The 17,479-nt window shown below is 42.7% G+C and overlaps 1 protein-coding gene across 1 annotated transcript; it reads right to left on the bottom strand.

The window, feature by feature from the left end:
- Positions 1 to 23: 23 nt before the first annotated feature.
- LOC129845877 (large neutral amino acids transporter small subunit 1-like) lies at positions 24 to 16,543 on the bottom strand. The gene is made up of 10 exons (XM_055913801.1): positions 15,810 to 16,543; positions 13,207 to 13,332; positions 12,963 to 13,068; positions 11,060 to 11,104; positions 10,687 to 10,810; positions 10,342 to 10,445; positions 10,102 to 10,198; positions 4,197 to 4,346; positions 3,811 to 3,988; positions 24 to 1,695 (listed from the first exon to the last, which is right to left on the bottom strand). Exons 1-10 carry the CDS (start codon positions 16,363 to 16,365, stop codon positions 1,640 to 1,642), a joined length of 1,542 nt encoding a protein of 513 aa, XP_055769776.1. The 5' UTR covers positions 16,366 to 16,543; the 3' UTR covers positions 24 to 1,639.
- Positions 16,544 to 17,479: the final 936 nt, after the last annotated feature.

Genomic DNA, 17,479 nt, shown 5'->3' on the forward strand with positions numbered 1-17,479 from the left:
ATAATCACTCTTCACTCCCGTCATCATTGGTTGTTTCAAAAACTTTATTTATACAACCAAATTCACATTCAAAGTGCAGCACAGGAAGGACACTTAGAGCAAACAGAGTATTTAAAAAACAACAATAACAAGACAAGGCACAGGAAGGACACTTAGAGCAAACAGAGTATTTAAAACACAAACAATAACAAGACAAGAAACAGGAAGTGTCAAGAAAGCTTCAGGAATATCTCTGTGGGTAGAATACAGACAGTAACAACCGATGATAACATTAGATAACTAGTTCAATAGGTCATCTCGTCCTCCAGCCGGCGCTCTCTCTATCTCTGTAGGAATGAAGCCTGGGGACTCTAGAGCTCTGACTTCTAATTCTGAATTCTACTATTTTATCTTCCGAGATGTGCACTTCCTAAAGAACCAACCTCTTCAGGACCAAATATCATGCCTTCATACTACCCGTTTATGTAAATAAAAAGGGAAAGGAAAGGGGGGTACCTAGTCAGTTGTCCAACAATGTATTCAACTGAAATGGTGTCTTCCGCATTTAACCCAACCCCTCTGAATCAGAGATGCGGGGGGGCTGCCTTAATCGACATCCACGTCTTCGGCGCCCCGGGAAACAGTATCAGGGCTGGGGTCAATTCCATTTCAATTCAGGAACTACAATGAAATTAATATTCTCTTCAATGCATTTCAATGAGGAAAATGTGGAATTTGGTTTACTTTCTGAATGGAATTGAAATTGAGCCTAACCCTGCTAGGTAGTCCTCCAGAACTCCCCAGTTGAACATTTAAAGACACTGTAAAAAGAAGAAGAACACAACAGTCTACATAACTGCTATTTAAATACAGGAAGAAATATAAACACAAAGACAAAAATACTGAAAAGACCGTTTGAAAATGTAAAGAAAAGACAGTTTGAAAATGTAAAGAAACGACCGTTTGAAAATGTAAAGAAAAGACCGTTTGAAAATGTAAAGAAACGACCATTTGAAAATTTAAAGAAAAGACCGTTTGAAAATGTAAAGAAACGACCATTTGAAAATGTAAAGAAACGACCATTTGAAAATGTAAAGAAACGACCATTTGAAAATGTAAAGAAACGACCATTTGAAAATGTAAAGAAACAACCATTTGAAAATGTAAAGAAACAACCATTTGAAAATGTAAAGAAACGACCATTTGAAAATGTAAAGAAAAGACCGTTTGAAAATGTAAAGAAAAGACCGTTTGAAAATGTAAAGAAAAGACAGTTTGAAAATGTAAAGAAAAGACAATTTGAAAATGTAAAGAAAAGACCGTTTGAAAATGTAAAGAAAAGACCATTTGAAAATGTAAAGAAAAGACCATTTGAAAATGTAAAGAAAAGACCATTTGAAAATGTAAAGAAAAGACAGCAAGGTGGGTTTTCTGTGTAAACAACCGAATAGTTAGGCCTACTTACTAGTTGGTCCCCCACCCCTTCCTTCTGGACACAATAAACCCACCCCACCATCACCACTGACTCCTTAATCAAGGTTAGGGGTCAAAGGTTAGAGAGTATTCAGAGTGATCAGCCTGAGATGAACACACATTAACCGCCCAGTACTGCTTCGGTGGTGGTACAGCGGCTTGGGTTGCAGTGGAGAATAGGTTGAGTTCATGAGTCCTGAGGAACCACGTTCAGCAGCTTCTGACAGAACACGGTCAACAAGCCTGCAAGAAACACAGCTCTACTATTACACCCTTTCATCATCATCATCAGTAGTAGTAGTAGTACTAGTAGTAGTAGTACTAGTAGTACTACTACTAGTAGTAGTAGTAGTAGTAGCAGTACAAGTAGTACTAGCAATAGCAGTACTAGTAGTAGCAGTACTACTAATAGTAGTAGCACAGCAGTAGTAGTAGTAGTAGTAGTAGTAGTAGCAGTACTAGTAGTAGCAGTACAAGTAGTACTAGCAGTACTAGTAGTAGCAATACTAGTAGTAGCAGGAGTAGTAGCAGTACTAGTAGTAGCAGTACTAGTACTAGTAGTATACTAAACTATTACTAGTAGTACTAGTAGCAGTAGCAGTAGTAGTAGTAGCAGTACTAGTACTAGTAGTATACTAAACTATTACTAGTAGTAGTAGTACTAGTAGTAGCAGGAGTAGTAGTGGTACTAGTAGTAGCAGGGGTAGTAGCAGCACTAGTAGTAGCAGTACTAGTAGTATACTAAACTATTACTAGTAGTAGTAGTAGTAGCAGTACTAGTAGTAGCAGTACTAGTACTAGTAGTATACTAAGCTATTACTAGTAGTAGTAGTAGCAGTACTAGTAGTAGCAGTACTAGACTAAACTATTACTAGTGGTAGTAGTACTAGTAGTAGCAGTAATAGTACTAGTACTATACTAAACTATTACTAGTAGTAGCAGTAGCACAGCAGTAGTAGTAGTAGTAGTCGTAGTAGTAGTAGTAGCAGTAGTAGTAGTAGCAGTACTAGTAGTATACTAAACTATTACTAGTAGTAGTAGTAGCACAGCAGTAGTAGTAGTAGTAGCAGTAGTAGTAGTAGCAGTACTAGTACTAGTAGTATACTAAACTATTACTAGTAGTAGCAGTACTAGTAGTAGCAGTACTAGTAGTAGCAGTAGTAGTAGTAGCAGTATAGTACTAGTAGTATACTAAACTATTACTAGTAGTAGCAGTACTAGTAGTAGCAGTACTAGTAGTAGCAGTACCAGCAGCAGCAGCGGTATTAGTAGTAGTGTATTTAATTCATCTAGATGTCATCTTGATGTGTACTGCACATTGACCTTGTTAGTAGAATTTATAGTTTAGTATCTTGATGTGTACTGTACATTAACCTTGTTAGTAGAAGTGATAGTTTAGTATATTGATGTGTACTGTACATTGACCTTGTTAGTAGAAGTGATAGTTTAGTATATTGATGTGTACTGTACATTAACCTTGTGAGGAGAAGTGATAGTTTAGTATATTGATGTGTACTGTACATTGACCTTGTTAGTAGAAGTGATAGTTTAGTATATTGATGTGTACTGTACATTAACCTTGTTAGTAGAAGTGATAGTTTAGTATATTGATGTGTACTGTACATTGACCTTGTTAGTAGAAGTGATAGTTTAGTATATTGATGTGTACTGTACATTAACCTTGTGAGGAGAAGTGATAGTTTAGTATCTTGATGTGTACTGTACATTAACCTTGTGAGGAGAAGTGATAGTTTAGTATCTTGATGTGTACTGTACATTAACCTTGTGAGGAGAAGTGATAGTTTAGTATCTTGATGTGTAATGTACATTAACCTTGTTAGTAGAAGTGATAGTTTAGTATATTGATGTGTAATGTACATTAACCTTGTGAGGAGAAGTGATAGTTTAGTATCTTGATGTGTACTGTACATTAACCTTGTGAGGAGAAGTGATAGTTTAGTATCTTGATGTGTACTGTACATTAACCTTGTGAGGAGAAGTGATAGTTTAGTATCTTGATGTGTACTGTACATTAACCTTGTGAGTAGAAGTGATAGTTTAGTATATTGATGTGTACTGTACATTAACCTTGTTAGTAGAAGTGATAGTTTAGTATCTTGATGTGTACTGTACATTAACCTTGTGAGGAGAAGTGATAGTTTAGTATCTTGATGTGTACTGTACATTAACCTTGTGAGTAGAAGTGATAGTTTAGTATATTGATGTGTATTGTACATTAACCTTGTTAGTAGAAGTGATAGTTTAGTATCTTGATGTGTACTGTACATTAACCTTGTGAGGAGAAGTGATAGTTTAGTGCTTTTCTACAGGAAGTGACATCAGTGTTCAGTTACTCACTGATGCCATTGATGATCCAGCTGGGTTTCTTCTGCCACCAAACACCAAAGAAATAGACGGGTACTCCAGTGGTGATGATACCGATGCCGATGCAACACTCCACGGGCGTCTTCCAAAATGACACCACAATGAGGAAGACACACACTATCACGAAACTCACCGGGAGTAGAAGATTCACCTGGAACACACACACACAACGATGTAGGACCCACAGGAGAAACACACACAGAAACACTTATACAAACACACACACACACACACACACACACACACACACACACACACACACACACAACGATGTAGGACCCACAGGAGAAACACACACAGAAACACTTATACAAAACGAACACACACACACACACACACACACACACACACAGACTTACCTTGACGGGTCGCTCCAGTTCAGGTCTCTTGTATCGCAGCCACATCATGCCGATGATTGCCATGGCAACGCAGAGCCAGTTGACGAAGCTGAAGAAGTTGATGATGGAGAAGATGTCGCTGGACAATGCATACAGCAACGTCACTATGCACTGAGAGAGACAACATACAGCACCGTCACTATGCACTGAGAGAGACAACATACAGCACCGTCACTATGCACTGAGAGACAACATACAGCACCGTCACTATGCACTGAGAGAGACAACATACAGCACCGTCACTATGCACTGAGAGAGACAACATACAGCACCGTCACTATGCACTGAGAGAGACAACATACAGCACCGTCACTATGCACTGAGAGACAACATACAGCACCGTCACTATGCACTGAGAGAGACAACATACAGCACCGTCATTATGCACTGAGAGAGACAACATACAGCACCGTCACTATGCACTAGGAGACAACATACAGCACCGTCACTATGCACTGAGAGAGACAACATACAGCACCGTCACTATGCACTGAGAGAGACAACATACAGCACCGTCACTATGCACTGAGAGAGACAACATACAGCACCGTCACTATGCACTAAGAGAGACAACATACAGCAACGTCATTATGCACTGAGAGAGACAACATACAGCACCGTCACTATGCACTGAGAGAGACAACATACAGCACCGTCACTATGCACTGAGAGAGACAACATACAGCACCGTCACTATGCACTGAGAGAGACAACATACAGCACCGTCACTATGCACTGAGAGAGACAACATACAGCACCGTCACTATGCACTGAGAGACAACATACAGCACCGTCACTATGCACTGAGAGAGACAACATATAGCACCGTCACTATGCACTGAGAGAGACAACATACAGCACCGTCACTATGCACTGAGAGAGACAACATACAGCACCGTCACTATGCACTGAGAGAGACAACATACAGCACCGTCACTATGCACTAAGAGAGACAACATACAGCACCGTCATTATGCACTGAGAGACAACATACAGCACCGTCACTATGCACTGAGAGAGACAACATACAGCACCGTCACTATGCACTGAGAGAGACAACATACAGCACCGTCATTATGCACTGAGAGACAACATACAGCACCGTCACTATGCACTGAGAGAGACAACATACAGCACCATCACTATGCACTGAGAGACAACATACAGCACCGTCACTATGCACTGAGAGAGACAACATACAGCACCGTCATTATGCACTGAGAGACAACATACAGCACCGTCATTATGCACTAAGAGAGAGACAACATACAGCACCGTCACTATGCACTGAGAGAGACAACATACAGCACCGTCACTATGCACTGAGAGAGACAACATACAGCACCGTCACTATGCACTGAGAGAGACAACATACAGCACCGTCATTATGCACTGAGAGACAACATACAGCACCGTCACTATGCACTGAGAGAGACAACATACAGCACCGTCACTATGCACTGAGAGACAACATACAGCACCGTCACTATGCACTGAGAGACAACATACAGCACTGTCACTATGCACTGAGAGAGACAACATACAGCACCGTCACTATGCACTGAGAGACAACATACAGCACCGTCACTATGCACTGAGAGAGACAACATACAGCACCGTCACTATGCACTGAGAGACAACATACAGCACCGTCACTATGCACTGAGAGAGACAACATACAGCACCGTCACTATGCACTGAGAGACAACATACAGCACCGTCATTATGCACTGAGAGAGACAACATACAGCACCGTCACTATGCACTGAGAGAGACAACATACAGCACCGTCATTATGCACTGAGAGACAACATACAGCACCGTCATTATGCACTGAGAGAGACAACATACAGCACCGTCATTATGCACTGAGAGAGACAACATACAGCACCGTCATTATGCACTGAGAGAGACAACATACAGCACCGTCATTATGCACTGAGAGAGACAACATATAGCACCGTCACTATGCACTGAGAGAGACAACATACAGCACCGTCACTATGTACTAAGAGAGACAACATACAGCACCGTCACTATGCACTGAGAGAGACAACATATAGCACCGTCACTATGCACTGAGAGAGACAACATATAGCACCGTCACTATGCACTGAGAGAGACAACATACAGCACCGTCACTATGCACTAAGAGAGACAACATACAGCACCGTCACTATGTACTAAGAGAGACAACATACAGCACCGTCACTATGCACTGAGAGAGACAACATATAGCACCGTCACTATGCACTGAGAGAGACAACATACAGCACCGTCACTATGCACTGAGAGACAACATACAGCACCGTCACTATGCACTGAGAGAGACAACATACAGCACCGTCATTATGCACTGAGAGAGACAACACACAGCACCGTCATTATGCACTGAGAGACAACATACAGCACCGTCATTATGCACTGAGAGAGACAACATACAGCACCGTCATTATGCACTGAGAGACAACATACAGCACCGTCATTATGCACTGAGAGAGACAACATACAGCACCGTCATTATGCACTGAGAGACAACATACAGCACCGTCATTATGCACTGAGAGACAACATACAGCACCGTCATTATGCACTGAGAGACAACATACAGCACCGTCATTATGCACTGAGAGAGACAACATACAGCACCGTCATTATGCACTGAGAGAGACAACATACAGCACCGTCATTATGCACTGAGAGACAACATACAGCACCGTCATTATGCACTGAGAGAGACAACATACAGCACCGTCATTATGCACTGAGAGAGACAACATACAGCACCATCACTATGCACTGAGAGAGACAACATACAGCACCGTCATTATGCACTGAGAGACAACATACAGCACCGTCACTATGCACTGAGAGAGACAACATACAGCACCGTCATTATGCACTGAGAGAGACAACATACAGCACCGTCACTATGCACTGAGAGAGACAACATACAGCACCATCACTATGCACTGAGAGAGACAACATACAGCACCGTCACTATGCACTGAGAGAGACAACATACAGCAACGTCATTATGCACTAAGAGAGACAACATACAGCACCGTCATTATGCACTGAGAGACAACATACAGCACCGTCACTATGCACTGAGAGACAACATACAGCACCGTCACTATGCACTGAGAGACAACATACAGCACCGTCACTATGCACTGAGAGAGACAACATACAGCACCGTCATTATGCACTAAGAGAGACAACATACAGCACCGTCACTATGCACTGAGAGAGACAACATACAGCACCATCACTATGCACTGAGAGAGACAACATACAGCACCGTCACTATGCACTGAGAGAGACAACATACAGCACCGTCATTATGCACTGAGAGACAACATACAGCACCGTCACTATGCACTGAGAGAGACAACATACAGCACCGTCACTATGCACTGAGAGAGACAACATACAGCACCGTCATTATGCACTGAGAGACAACATACAGCACCGTCACTATGCACTGAGAGAGACAACATACAGCACCGTCACTATGCACTGAGAGAGACAACATACAGCACCGTCACTATGCACTGAGAGAGACAACATACAGCACCGTCACTATGCACTGAGAGAGACAACATACAGCACCGTCATTATGCACTAAGAGAGACAACATACAGCACCGTCACTATGCACTAAGAGACAACATACAGCACCGTCACTATGCACTAAGAGAGACAACATACAGCACCGTCACTATGCACTAAGAGACAACATACAGCACCGTCACTATGCACTGAGAGAGACAACATACAGCACCGTCATTATGCACTAAGAGAGACAACATACAGCACCGTCACTATGCACTAAGAGACAACATACAGCACCGTCATTATGCACTGAGAGAGACAACATACAGCACCGTCACTATGCACTGAGAGAGACAACATACAGCACCGTCACTATGCACTGAGAGAGACAACATACAGCACCGTCACTATGCACTGAGAGAGACAACATACAGCACCGTCATTATGCACTGAGAGAGACAACATACAGCACCGTCACTATGCACTGAGAGAGACAACATACAGCACCGTCACTATGCACTGAGAGAGACAACATACAGCACCGTCACTATGCACTGAGAGACAACATACAGCACCGTCACTATGCACTAAGAGAGACAACATACAGCACCGTCATTATGCACTGAGAGACAACATACAGCACCGTCATTATGCACTGAGAGAGACAACATACAGCACCGTCACTATGCACTGAGAGATACAACATACAGCACCGTCATTATGCACTGAGAGACAACATACAGCACCGTCATTATGCACTGAGAGAGACAACATACAGCACCGTCATTATGCACTGAGAGACAACATACAGCACCGTCACTATGCACTGAGAGAGACAACATACAGCACCGTCACTATGTACTGAGAGAGACAACATACAGCACCGTCACTATGCACTGAGAGAGACAACATACAGCACCGTCATTATGCACTGAGAGAGACAACATACAGCACCGTCATTATGCACTGAGAGAGACAACATACAGCACCGTCACTATGCACTGAGAGACAACATACAGCACCATCACTATGCACTGAGAGACAACATACAGCACCGTCACTATGCACTGAGAGACAACATACAGCACCGTCACTATGCACTGAGAGAGACAACATACAGCACCGTCACTATGCACTGAGAGAGACAACATACAGCACCGTCACTATGCACTGAGAGAGACAACATACAGCACCGTCACTATGCACACAACTATTCACACAACAGGAGTCAAAACACTGATTCACACAACAGGAGTCAAAACACTGATTCACACAACAGGAGTCAAAACACTGATTCACACAACAGGAGTCAAAACACTGATTCACACAACAGGAGTCAAACACTGATTCACACAACAGGTGTCAAAACACTGATTCACACAACAGGTGTCAAAACACTGATTCACACAACAGGAGTCAAAACACTGATTCACACAACAGGAGTCAAAAAACTGATTCACACAACAGGAGTCAAAACACTGATTCACACAACAGGAGTCAAACACTGATTCACACAACAGGAGTCAAAACACTGATTCACACAACAGGAGTCAAAACACTGATTCACACAACAGGAGTCAAAACACTGATTCACACAACAGGAGTCAAAACACTGATTCACACAACAGGAGTCAAAACACTGATTCACACAACAGGAGTCAAACACTGATACACACAACAGGAGTCAAAACACTGATTCACACAACAGGAGTCAAAACACTGATTCACACAACAGGAGTCAAACACTGATACACACAACAGGAGTCAAAACACTGATTCACACAACAGGAGTCAAAACACTGATTCACACAACAGGAGTCAAACACTGATTCACACAACAGGAGTCAAAACACTGATTCACACAACAGGAGTCAAATTACTGATTCACACAACAGGAGTCAAACACTGATTCACACAACAGGAGTCAAACACTGATACACACAACAGGAGTCAAACACTTATACAAACAACAGGAGTCAAAACACTGATTCACACAACAGGAGTCAAACACTGATACACACAACAGGAGTCAAAACACTGATTCACACAACAGGAGTCAAACACTGATTCACACAACAGGAGTCAAACACTGATTCACACAACAGGAGTCAAACACTGATTCACACAACAGGAGTCAAACACTGATACAAACAACAGGAGTCAAATTGAGAGGTTAAATAAATAAATATTCATCCTGAATGTGTAACTTTGTTGACAGTGACAGGACTCACGGTGAAGATGAGTGAAGGCTGAGGGGTGAACAGGATCGGGTGGATCATGGACAACAGAATGATAATGACAGGACTCACGGTGAAGATGAGTGAAGGCTGAGGGGTGAGCAGGATCGGGTGGATCATGGACAACAGAATGGGCAGGTGACCTTCTCGTGACCCGACCAAAAACAACCTGACAGAAAGAAAGATGGAGAGAAGTCTATTACAAACAGGTACTATTACAAACAGGTACTATTACAAACAGGTGTGTGTGTGTGTGTGTGTGTGTGTGTGTGTGTGTGTGTGTGTGTGTGTGTGTGTGTGTGTGTGTGTTACCTGGAGGAGGTGAAGAGTGATCCGTTAACGGAGCCGAAACAGGACAGTCCCACAAACACAGGGATGATCCAGGCCATGACGCCCAGGTGGAAGTTACCAAAGTCCTGCAGGTCACAGTTACTTGGATTTAGGGGTAGCTCTGTGTGTGTGTGTGTGTGTGTGTGTGTGTGTGTGTGTGTGTGTGTGTGTGTGTGTGTGTGTGTGTGTGTGTGTGTGTGTGTGTGTGTGTGTGTGTGTGTGTGTGTGTGTGTGTGTGTGTGTGTGTGTGTGTGTGTGTGTGTGTGTGTGTGTGTGTGTGCTACCATCCATGTGTGTGTGTGGGTAACGTCATGCTCGTAGTCTCACCACTGCCACGGCCTCTGAAGCCACCATCTCCTCAGGGCTGATGGTGGTGAAGTAGGCCAGGTTAGTAAGGACATACACCACCGTCACCATGGGCAGGGAGAGCATGATGGCACGCGGCAGGTTCCTACACACACACACGAAACAAGGGTCAAGGAAAGGTCAAATGTAAACTCCCTCCTTGCCTGTCACCATGGTAACAGGTGACGGGGAGGAGAAAATCTAAAATGGCACCCTAGTCTACCGTATAGAGGCGATGGCTGCCGTTTTATGGCCTGACTAACCAACTGTGCTATTTAGTTTGTTACTCATTTTGTACATAACCTTATATATATATATGTATATATATATACATAGTGCACTACAGGTGACTTACTTGTGCGGCTCAATCATCTCTTCTGTGACTAAATTTAAATTATTCCTGTGAAAAAAAACAAAATAAAATTAATTGTTTCACTTAACTGTACTAGAGACGCCAGACAGACAGTAGACCTATACCATTTTGAACTACTGTAGTAGAGATGCCAGACAGACAGTAGACCTATACCATTATGAACTACTGTAGTAGAGATGCCAGACAGACAGTAGACCTATACCATTATGAACCACTGTAGTAGAGATGCCAGACAGACAGTAGAACTATACCATTATGAACCACTGTAGTAGAGATGCCAGACAGACAGTAGGCCTATACCATTTTGAACCACTGTAGTAGAAATGCCAGACAGACAGTAGGCCTATACCATTATGAACCACTGTAGTAGAGATGCCAGACAGACAGTAGGCCTATACCATTATGAACCACTGTAGTAGAGATGTCAGACAGACAGTAGGCCTATACCATTATGAACCACTGTAGTAGAGATGCCAGACAGACAGTAGGCCTATACCATTATGAACCACTGTAGTAGAGATGCCAGACAGACAGTAGGCCTATACCATTATGAACCACTGTAGTAGAGATGCCAGACAGACAGTAGGCCTAAACCATTATGAACCACTGTAGTAGAGATGCCAGACAGACAGTAGGCCTATACCATTATGAACCACTGTAGTAGAGATGCCAGACAGTAGGCCTATACCATTATGAACCACTGTAGTAGAGATGCCAGACAGACAGTAGGCCTATACCATTATGAACCACTGTAGTAGAGATGCCAGACAGACAGTAGGCCTATACCATTATGAACCACTGTAGTAGAGATGCCAGACAGACAGTAGGCCTAAACCATTATGAACCACTGTAGTAGAGATGCAAGACAGACAGTAGGCCTATACCATTATGAACCACTGTAGTAGAGATGCCAGACAGACAGTAGGCCTATACCATTATGAACCACTGTAGTAGAGATGCCAGACAGACAGTAGGCCTATACCATTATGAACCACTGTAGTAGAGATGCCAGACAGTAGGCCTATACCATTATGAACCACTGTAGTAGAGATGCCAGACAGACAGTAGGCCTATACCATTATGAACCACTGTAGTAGAGATGCCAGACAGACAGTAGGCCTATACCATTATGAACCACTGTAGTAGAGATGCCAGACAGACAGTAGGCCTATACCATTATGAACCACTGTAGTAGAGATGCCAGACAGTAGGCCTATACCATTATGAACCACTGTAGTAGAGATGCCAGACAGTAGGCCTATACCATTATGAACCACTGTAGTAGAGATGTCAGACAGACAGTAGGCCTATACCATTATGAACCACTGTAGTAGAGATGCCAGATAGACAGTAGGCCTATACCATTATGAACCACTGTAGTAGAGATGCCAGACAGACAGTAGGCCTATACCATTATGAACCACTGTAGTAGAGATGCCAGACAGACAGTAGGCCTATACCATTATGAACCACTGTAGTAGAGATGCCAGCCAGACAGTATGCCTATACCATTATGAACCACTGTAGTAGAGATGCCAGACAGACAGTAGACCTATACCATTATGAACCACTGTAGTAGAGATGCCAGACAGACAGTAGGCCTATACCATTATGAACAGTGCTGTATTCATCATGTGTACAGGTGACCTCTTCATCCACCTAGCTTACTTTGAAATGTTTGTTATTTATTCAAACTAGACAGATATTTGAATGGTTTAAAATACTAATGAATACATAGACACTGGACCAAACTAAGAAGCAGGTAAAGTGTTCTGTAGTCCAGGACTAGGTTTAATCTGGGTCTGGGAGCCGGACACACAGGTTTATCCCAAACACTAGTTCTGTTCTCTCCTCCCTAACTACCAGCCTCCTCCTCCCTACTTACCAGCCTCCGTAGGCAAACAGGCCACTGTACAGGGCCAACCCGAAGCTGCCAACGTCCGTCCTTGTCCCTTCGAATGCGTTCTCTGGCCAAAGACGCTCCGTCCCTCCTGAAAAGAGATGAACGTTTGTGAGTGGACTGACAGAGGAAGAAGATATCACTGACAGATCGCAAACAAAAACTCTTCTTCAACACTTCTCTGTGTGTGTATCGAGCACGTCAGTCTGTCTGTGTGTCTACTTCTCACCTCTGCCAATCTGCACAAAGCCGAGGAGGATGATGAGCACCAGAGCGAGGAGCTTGGCTGCAGTGAAGACATCTTGAACCCATGTGGCAGCCTTCACACTCCAGCAGTTTACTGCTGTCAAGAGCACTGGAACAGACAGACAGACAGACAGACAGACAGACAGACAGAAGAGGTTTATTCCGCAGGTTAGGGGAGAATTGCTAGCCTGTTGGAACCAGCCTGATCGCTGCGTTCATCATTCTATTTCATTTCACAGTAAAACAGAATGGTGAACACGGCAATCAGACAGGACAGCTGGTTCATTCCACCTGGCTAGAATAATTGCTGTCCTAAGGGCATCCGTTTGTAACGTGAGGCGCACAGTACTACATAGAGCCATGACTACATGGATCTCTATTCCACATCAGGTAACTGATGCAAGAAGTAGAATCAGATTTTTTTTAAACAGTTAAAAATACACCTTATGGAACAGCGGGGACTGTGAAGAGACACATACACGAGTACACGTAACGGATGTGAAATGGCTAGCTAGTTAGCGGTGGTGCGCGCTAATAGCCTTTCAATCGGTAACGTCACTTGCTCTGAGACCTTGAAGTAGTGGTTCCCCTTGCTCTGCAAGGGCCGCGGCCTTTGTGGAGCGATGGGTAACTATGCTTCGTGGGTGACTGTTGTTGATGTGTGCAGAGGGTCCCTGGTTCGCGCGAGGGGATGGACTAAAGTTACTGTTACATACAGACACGCGGACATTGTAATATTGTTGTATGGTGGTATTATACATTTTGAATTGTAGATACAGTTGAAGTTGGAAGTTTACATACACTTAGGTTGGAGTCATTAAAACTCGCTTTCAACCACTCCACAAATTTCTTGTTAACAAACTATAGTTTTGTCAAGTCGGTTAGGACATCTACTTTATGCATAACACAAGTCATTTTTCCAACAATTGTTTACAGACAAATTATTTCACTTATAATTCACTGTATCACAACTCCAGTGGGTCAGAAGTTTACATACACTAAGTTGACTGTGCCTTTAAACAGCTTGGAAAATTCCAGAAAATAATGTCATGGTTTTAGAAGCTTCTGATAGGCTAATTGACATAATTTGAGTCAATTGGAGGTGTACCTGTAGATGTATTTCAAGGCCTACCTTCAAACTCAGTGCCTTTTTGTTTGACATCATGGGAAAATTAAAAGAAATCTGCCAAGACCCCAGGAAAAATGGTAGACCTCCACAAGTTTGGTTCATCCTTGGGAGCAATTTCCAAACGCCTGAAGGTACCACGTTCATCTGTACAAACAATAGTACGCAAGTATAAACACCATGGGACCACGCAGCCGTCATACCGCTCAGGAAGGAGACACGTTCTGTCTCCTAGAGATTCACTTACTTTGGTGCGAAAAGTGCAAATCAATCCCAGAACAACAGCAAAGGACAATGTGAAGATGCTGGAGTAAACAGGTACAAAATAATCTATATTCACAGTAAAATGAGTCCTATATCGACATAACCTGAAAGGCCACTCAGCAAGGAAGAAGCCACTGCTCTAAATCCGCCATAAAAAAGCAAGACTACGGTTTGCAACTGCACATGGGGACAAAGATCGTACTTTTTGGCGACATGTTCTCTGGTCTGATGAAACAAAAATAGAACTGTTTTGCCATAATGACCATTGTTATGTTTGGAGGAACAAGGGGGAGGCTTGCAAGCCGAAGAACACCATACCAACCGTGAAGCACGGGGGTGGCAGCATCATGTAGTGTGGGTGCTTTGCTGCAGGAGGGACTGGTGCACTTCACAAAATAGATGGCATCATGAGGCAGGAAAATTATGTGGATATATTGAAGCAACATCTCAAGACATCAGTCAGGAAGTCAAAGCTTGGTCGCAAATGGGTCTTCCAAATGGACAATGCATACTTCCAAAGTTGTGGCAAAATGGCTTAAGGACAACAAAGTCAAGGTATTGGAGTGGCCATCACAAAGTCCTGACCTAATTGAGTGTATGTAAACTTCTGACCCACTGGGAATATGATGAAAGAAATAAAAGCTGAAATAAATCACTCTACTATTATTCTGACATTCCACATTCTTAAAATAAAGTGGTGATCCTAACTGACCTAAAACAGAGGATTTTTACTAGGATTAAATGTCAGGAATTGTGAAAAACTTAGTTTAAATGCATTTGGCTAAGGTGTATGTAAACTTCCGACTTCAACTGTACCTCAATTACCTCTTACCCCTGCACATCGTGGTATCCCGTGTATAAAGCAGAGTTATCGTTACTCATTGTGTATTTATTATTACATGCTTTACTTTTCTATTATTTCTCTACTTTCTCTCAGCATTGTTGGTAAGAGCCAACAAGTTAGTCTACTTACACCTGTCGTTTACGAAGCATGGGATTTGATAAATAGCTGATGCAACCAGACAGGAAATACTGGTTCAACATAGTGTAATGACCTGACTAGATCATAAAGGAACAATTGGCCAGACAGAGGACTAGCCTAACACATAACACACAGCTGTCTGTGCGGGTCGCTACAATAGGTTCATTCAAAGTGTAGAGATAAAATGTGTATCTCATAAAGCAAACTGACTTACATATACACTGGCAGAAGATCAATTTAGCGACATTTTCTGGTACCGGAGAGAACGGGAAGATGGGTTTGAGTAAATAAGTGGCAAATACATAAGAAACGATGTACTGAGAAGAAGGGCGGATGATCAGTAGTTCTATCCAGAGTTTTAGGAATGCAGGAAGAGACCCATAGACCTCAAGAATGTAGGCATAATCTCCTCCAGATTTGGTGATGGTGGTCCCTAATTCTGCATAGCACAGAGCCCCCATTGTCGAGAACAACCCACACACTGCCCAAATGATCAACGACAGTCCGACAGAACCAGCTTCCTTCACTACCCCGATGGGTGTCACGAATATCCCCGAGCCGATGATGCTACCCACGATGATAGCAACACCATTCAGTAGAGTTATAGTTCTTTTCAGTTCAACTGTGTTCTTCCCGGAGATGCTGCCACATTTACTCGTCTTTCTTTCAGTTGGGTTTGAGAGCGCACTGCCTTCAATCAGAGAAAACACTTCTTCGTGGACGCCTGATTCCCCCGAGGACTTGGAGTGACGTTTCTTCAAATTTGACATGTTGAGGAATATTTCTTCAAACTTCTATTCAACCATTCATGAATATTGCGAGGTGAAAACCTACATAAAGTTTTGCTAGCTAAGTAGTCCGGTACAGTAGCTAAACGTGGTATTAGTTACTGTTGGTATGGTGATGCCGCGTGGACTGGCATGGGAGTGGAAGCTACAATAACTTTACTACAATGTTGCCGGCTGTTCCGCCCCCATATTAGAGGCTGCTGCGGATCCTACTGGCAGAGCAACCCCGCGGCAGAGCAAACCCGTGGCAGAGCAAACCCGTGATTTCTGGTAGTTTATTTAAAGCAATTCTAACGCAGCATGTTTTTTGGCGTCATTCAGCAGTTTTTTATCTGATTAAGTACAATACCATTGGAAATGAAAGTTGATAGTTCAATGGACAGTTGATAGTCTCTTCTTCCTGTTAATAAGACGCTGGTTGGACATTTCGATAAATAGCCCAATGTCAAAACAGTTTTAACAGTCCAAAACAATAACGAATATGCACAAACAGTTCGTGATATATTGAAAACCTAAACATACAATGTACTATGTACACATACATGTTTAACAATAGTAATCATATTACTTGTATATTTTTTTTAACGAGCACCTTATAAACTACTGCACACGCACCAAAAACCGTGGCAATAATTCACTGATATCGATTAGGGGAGAATTCAGGATGTAGGCTACGCGCTGTTGAAACTAACAACTAAAAAACACATGGACACTGCATATCTTTCTTCCATGGTTAGAGAACAACCTGCAGAAGACAGACCGCTACATTTTGGGTCGCTAAAACGGAAAGAGAAACGCAACACGCACTTATTTGTCAATCACAGATATCACGTTGAAATCAAATGGGCGAGAGAGGAGGAAATGAGTTGGCGCATCCTGTTTAAACTAACACAGCTCAAAAAACGGAATCTGTGAATAGTGTGTACGTCATTGGTTAGAAGACAATTTGTAGAAGACATCTAGCTACATTTTGTAAGTGTTGCGTTTTGATTAAAGTGTTTGGCCAACGCGGCAAGTGTAACGCATTAAAAATAACTGTTAATAACTTTATCGATATGTTATGGGATTTTTATGAATAATGACTAAATTGTATACA

Source organism: Salvelinus fontinalis, unplaced genomic scaffold (genome assembly GCF_029448725.1).
Source record: "Salvelinus fontinalis isolate EN_2023a unplaced genomic scaffold, ASM2944872v1 scaffold_0394, whole genome shotgun sequence".
In the NCBI taxonomy this organism is placed as follows: Eukaryota; Metazoa; Chordata; class Actinopteri; order Salmoniformes; family Salmonidae; genus Salvelinus; species Salvelinus fontinalis.

Coding starts and splice junctions, on each gene's coding strand:
- LOC129845877 (XM_055913801.1), bottom strand. CDS start 16,365: ATGTCAAATTTGAAGAAACGTCACTCCAAGTCCTCGGGGGAATCAGGC. Junction 13,069..13,206: donor CTTTGTGCAGATTGGCAGAG/GTGAGAAGTAGA, acceptor ATCTCTTTTCAG/GAGGGACGGAGCGTCTTTGG. Junction 4,347..10,101: donor AGCCTTCACTCATCTTCACC/GTGAGTCCTGTC, acceptor TGTCTCTCTCAG/TGCATAGTGACGTTGCTGTA.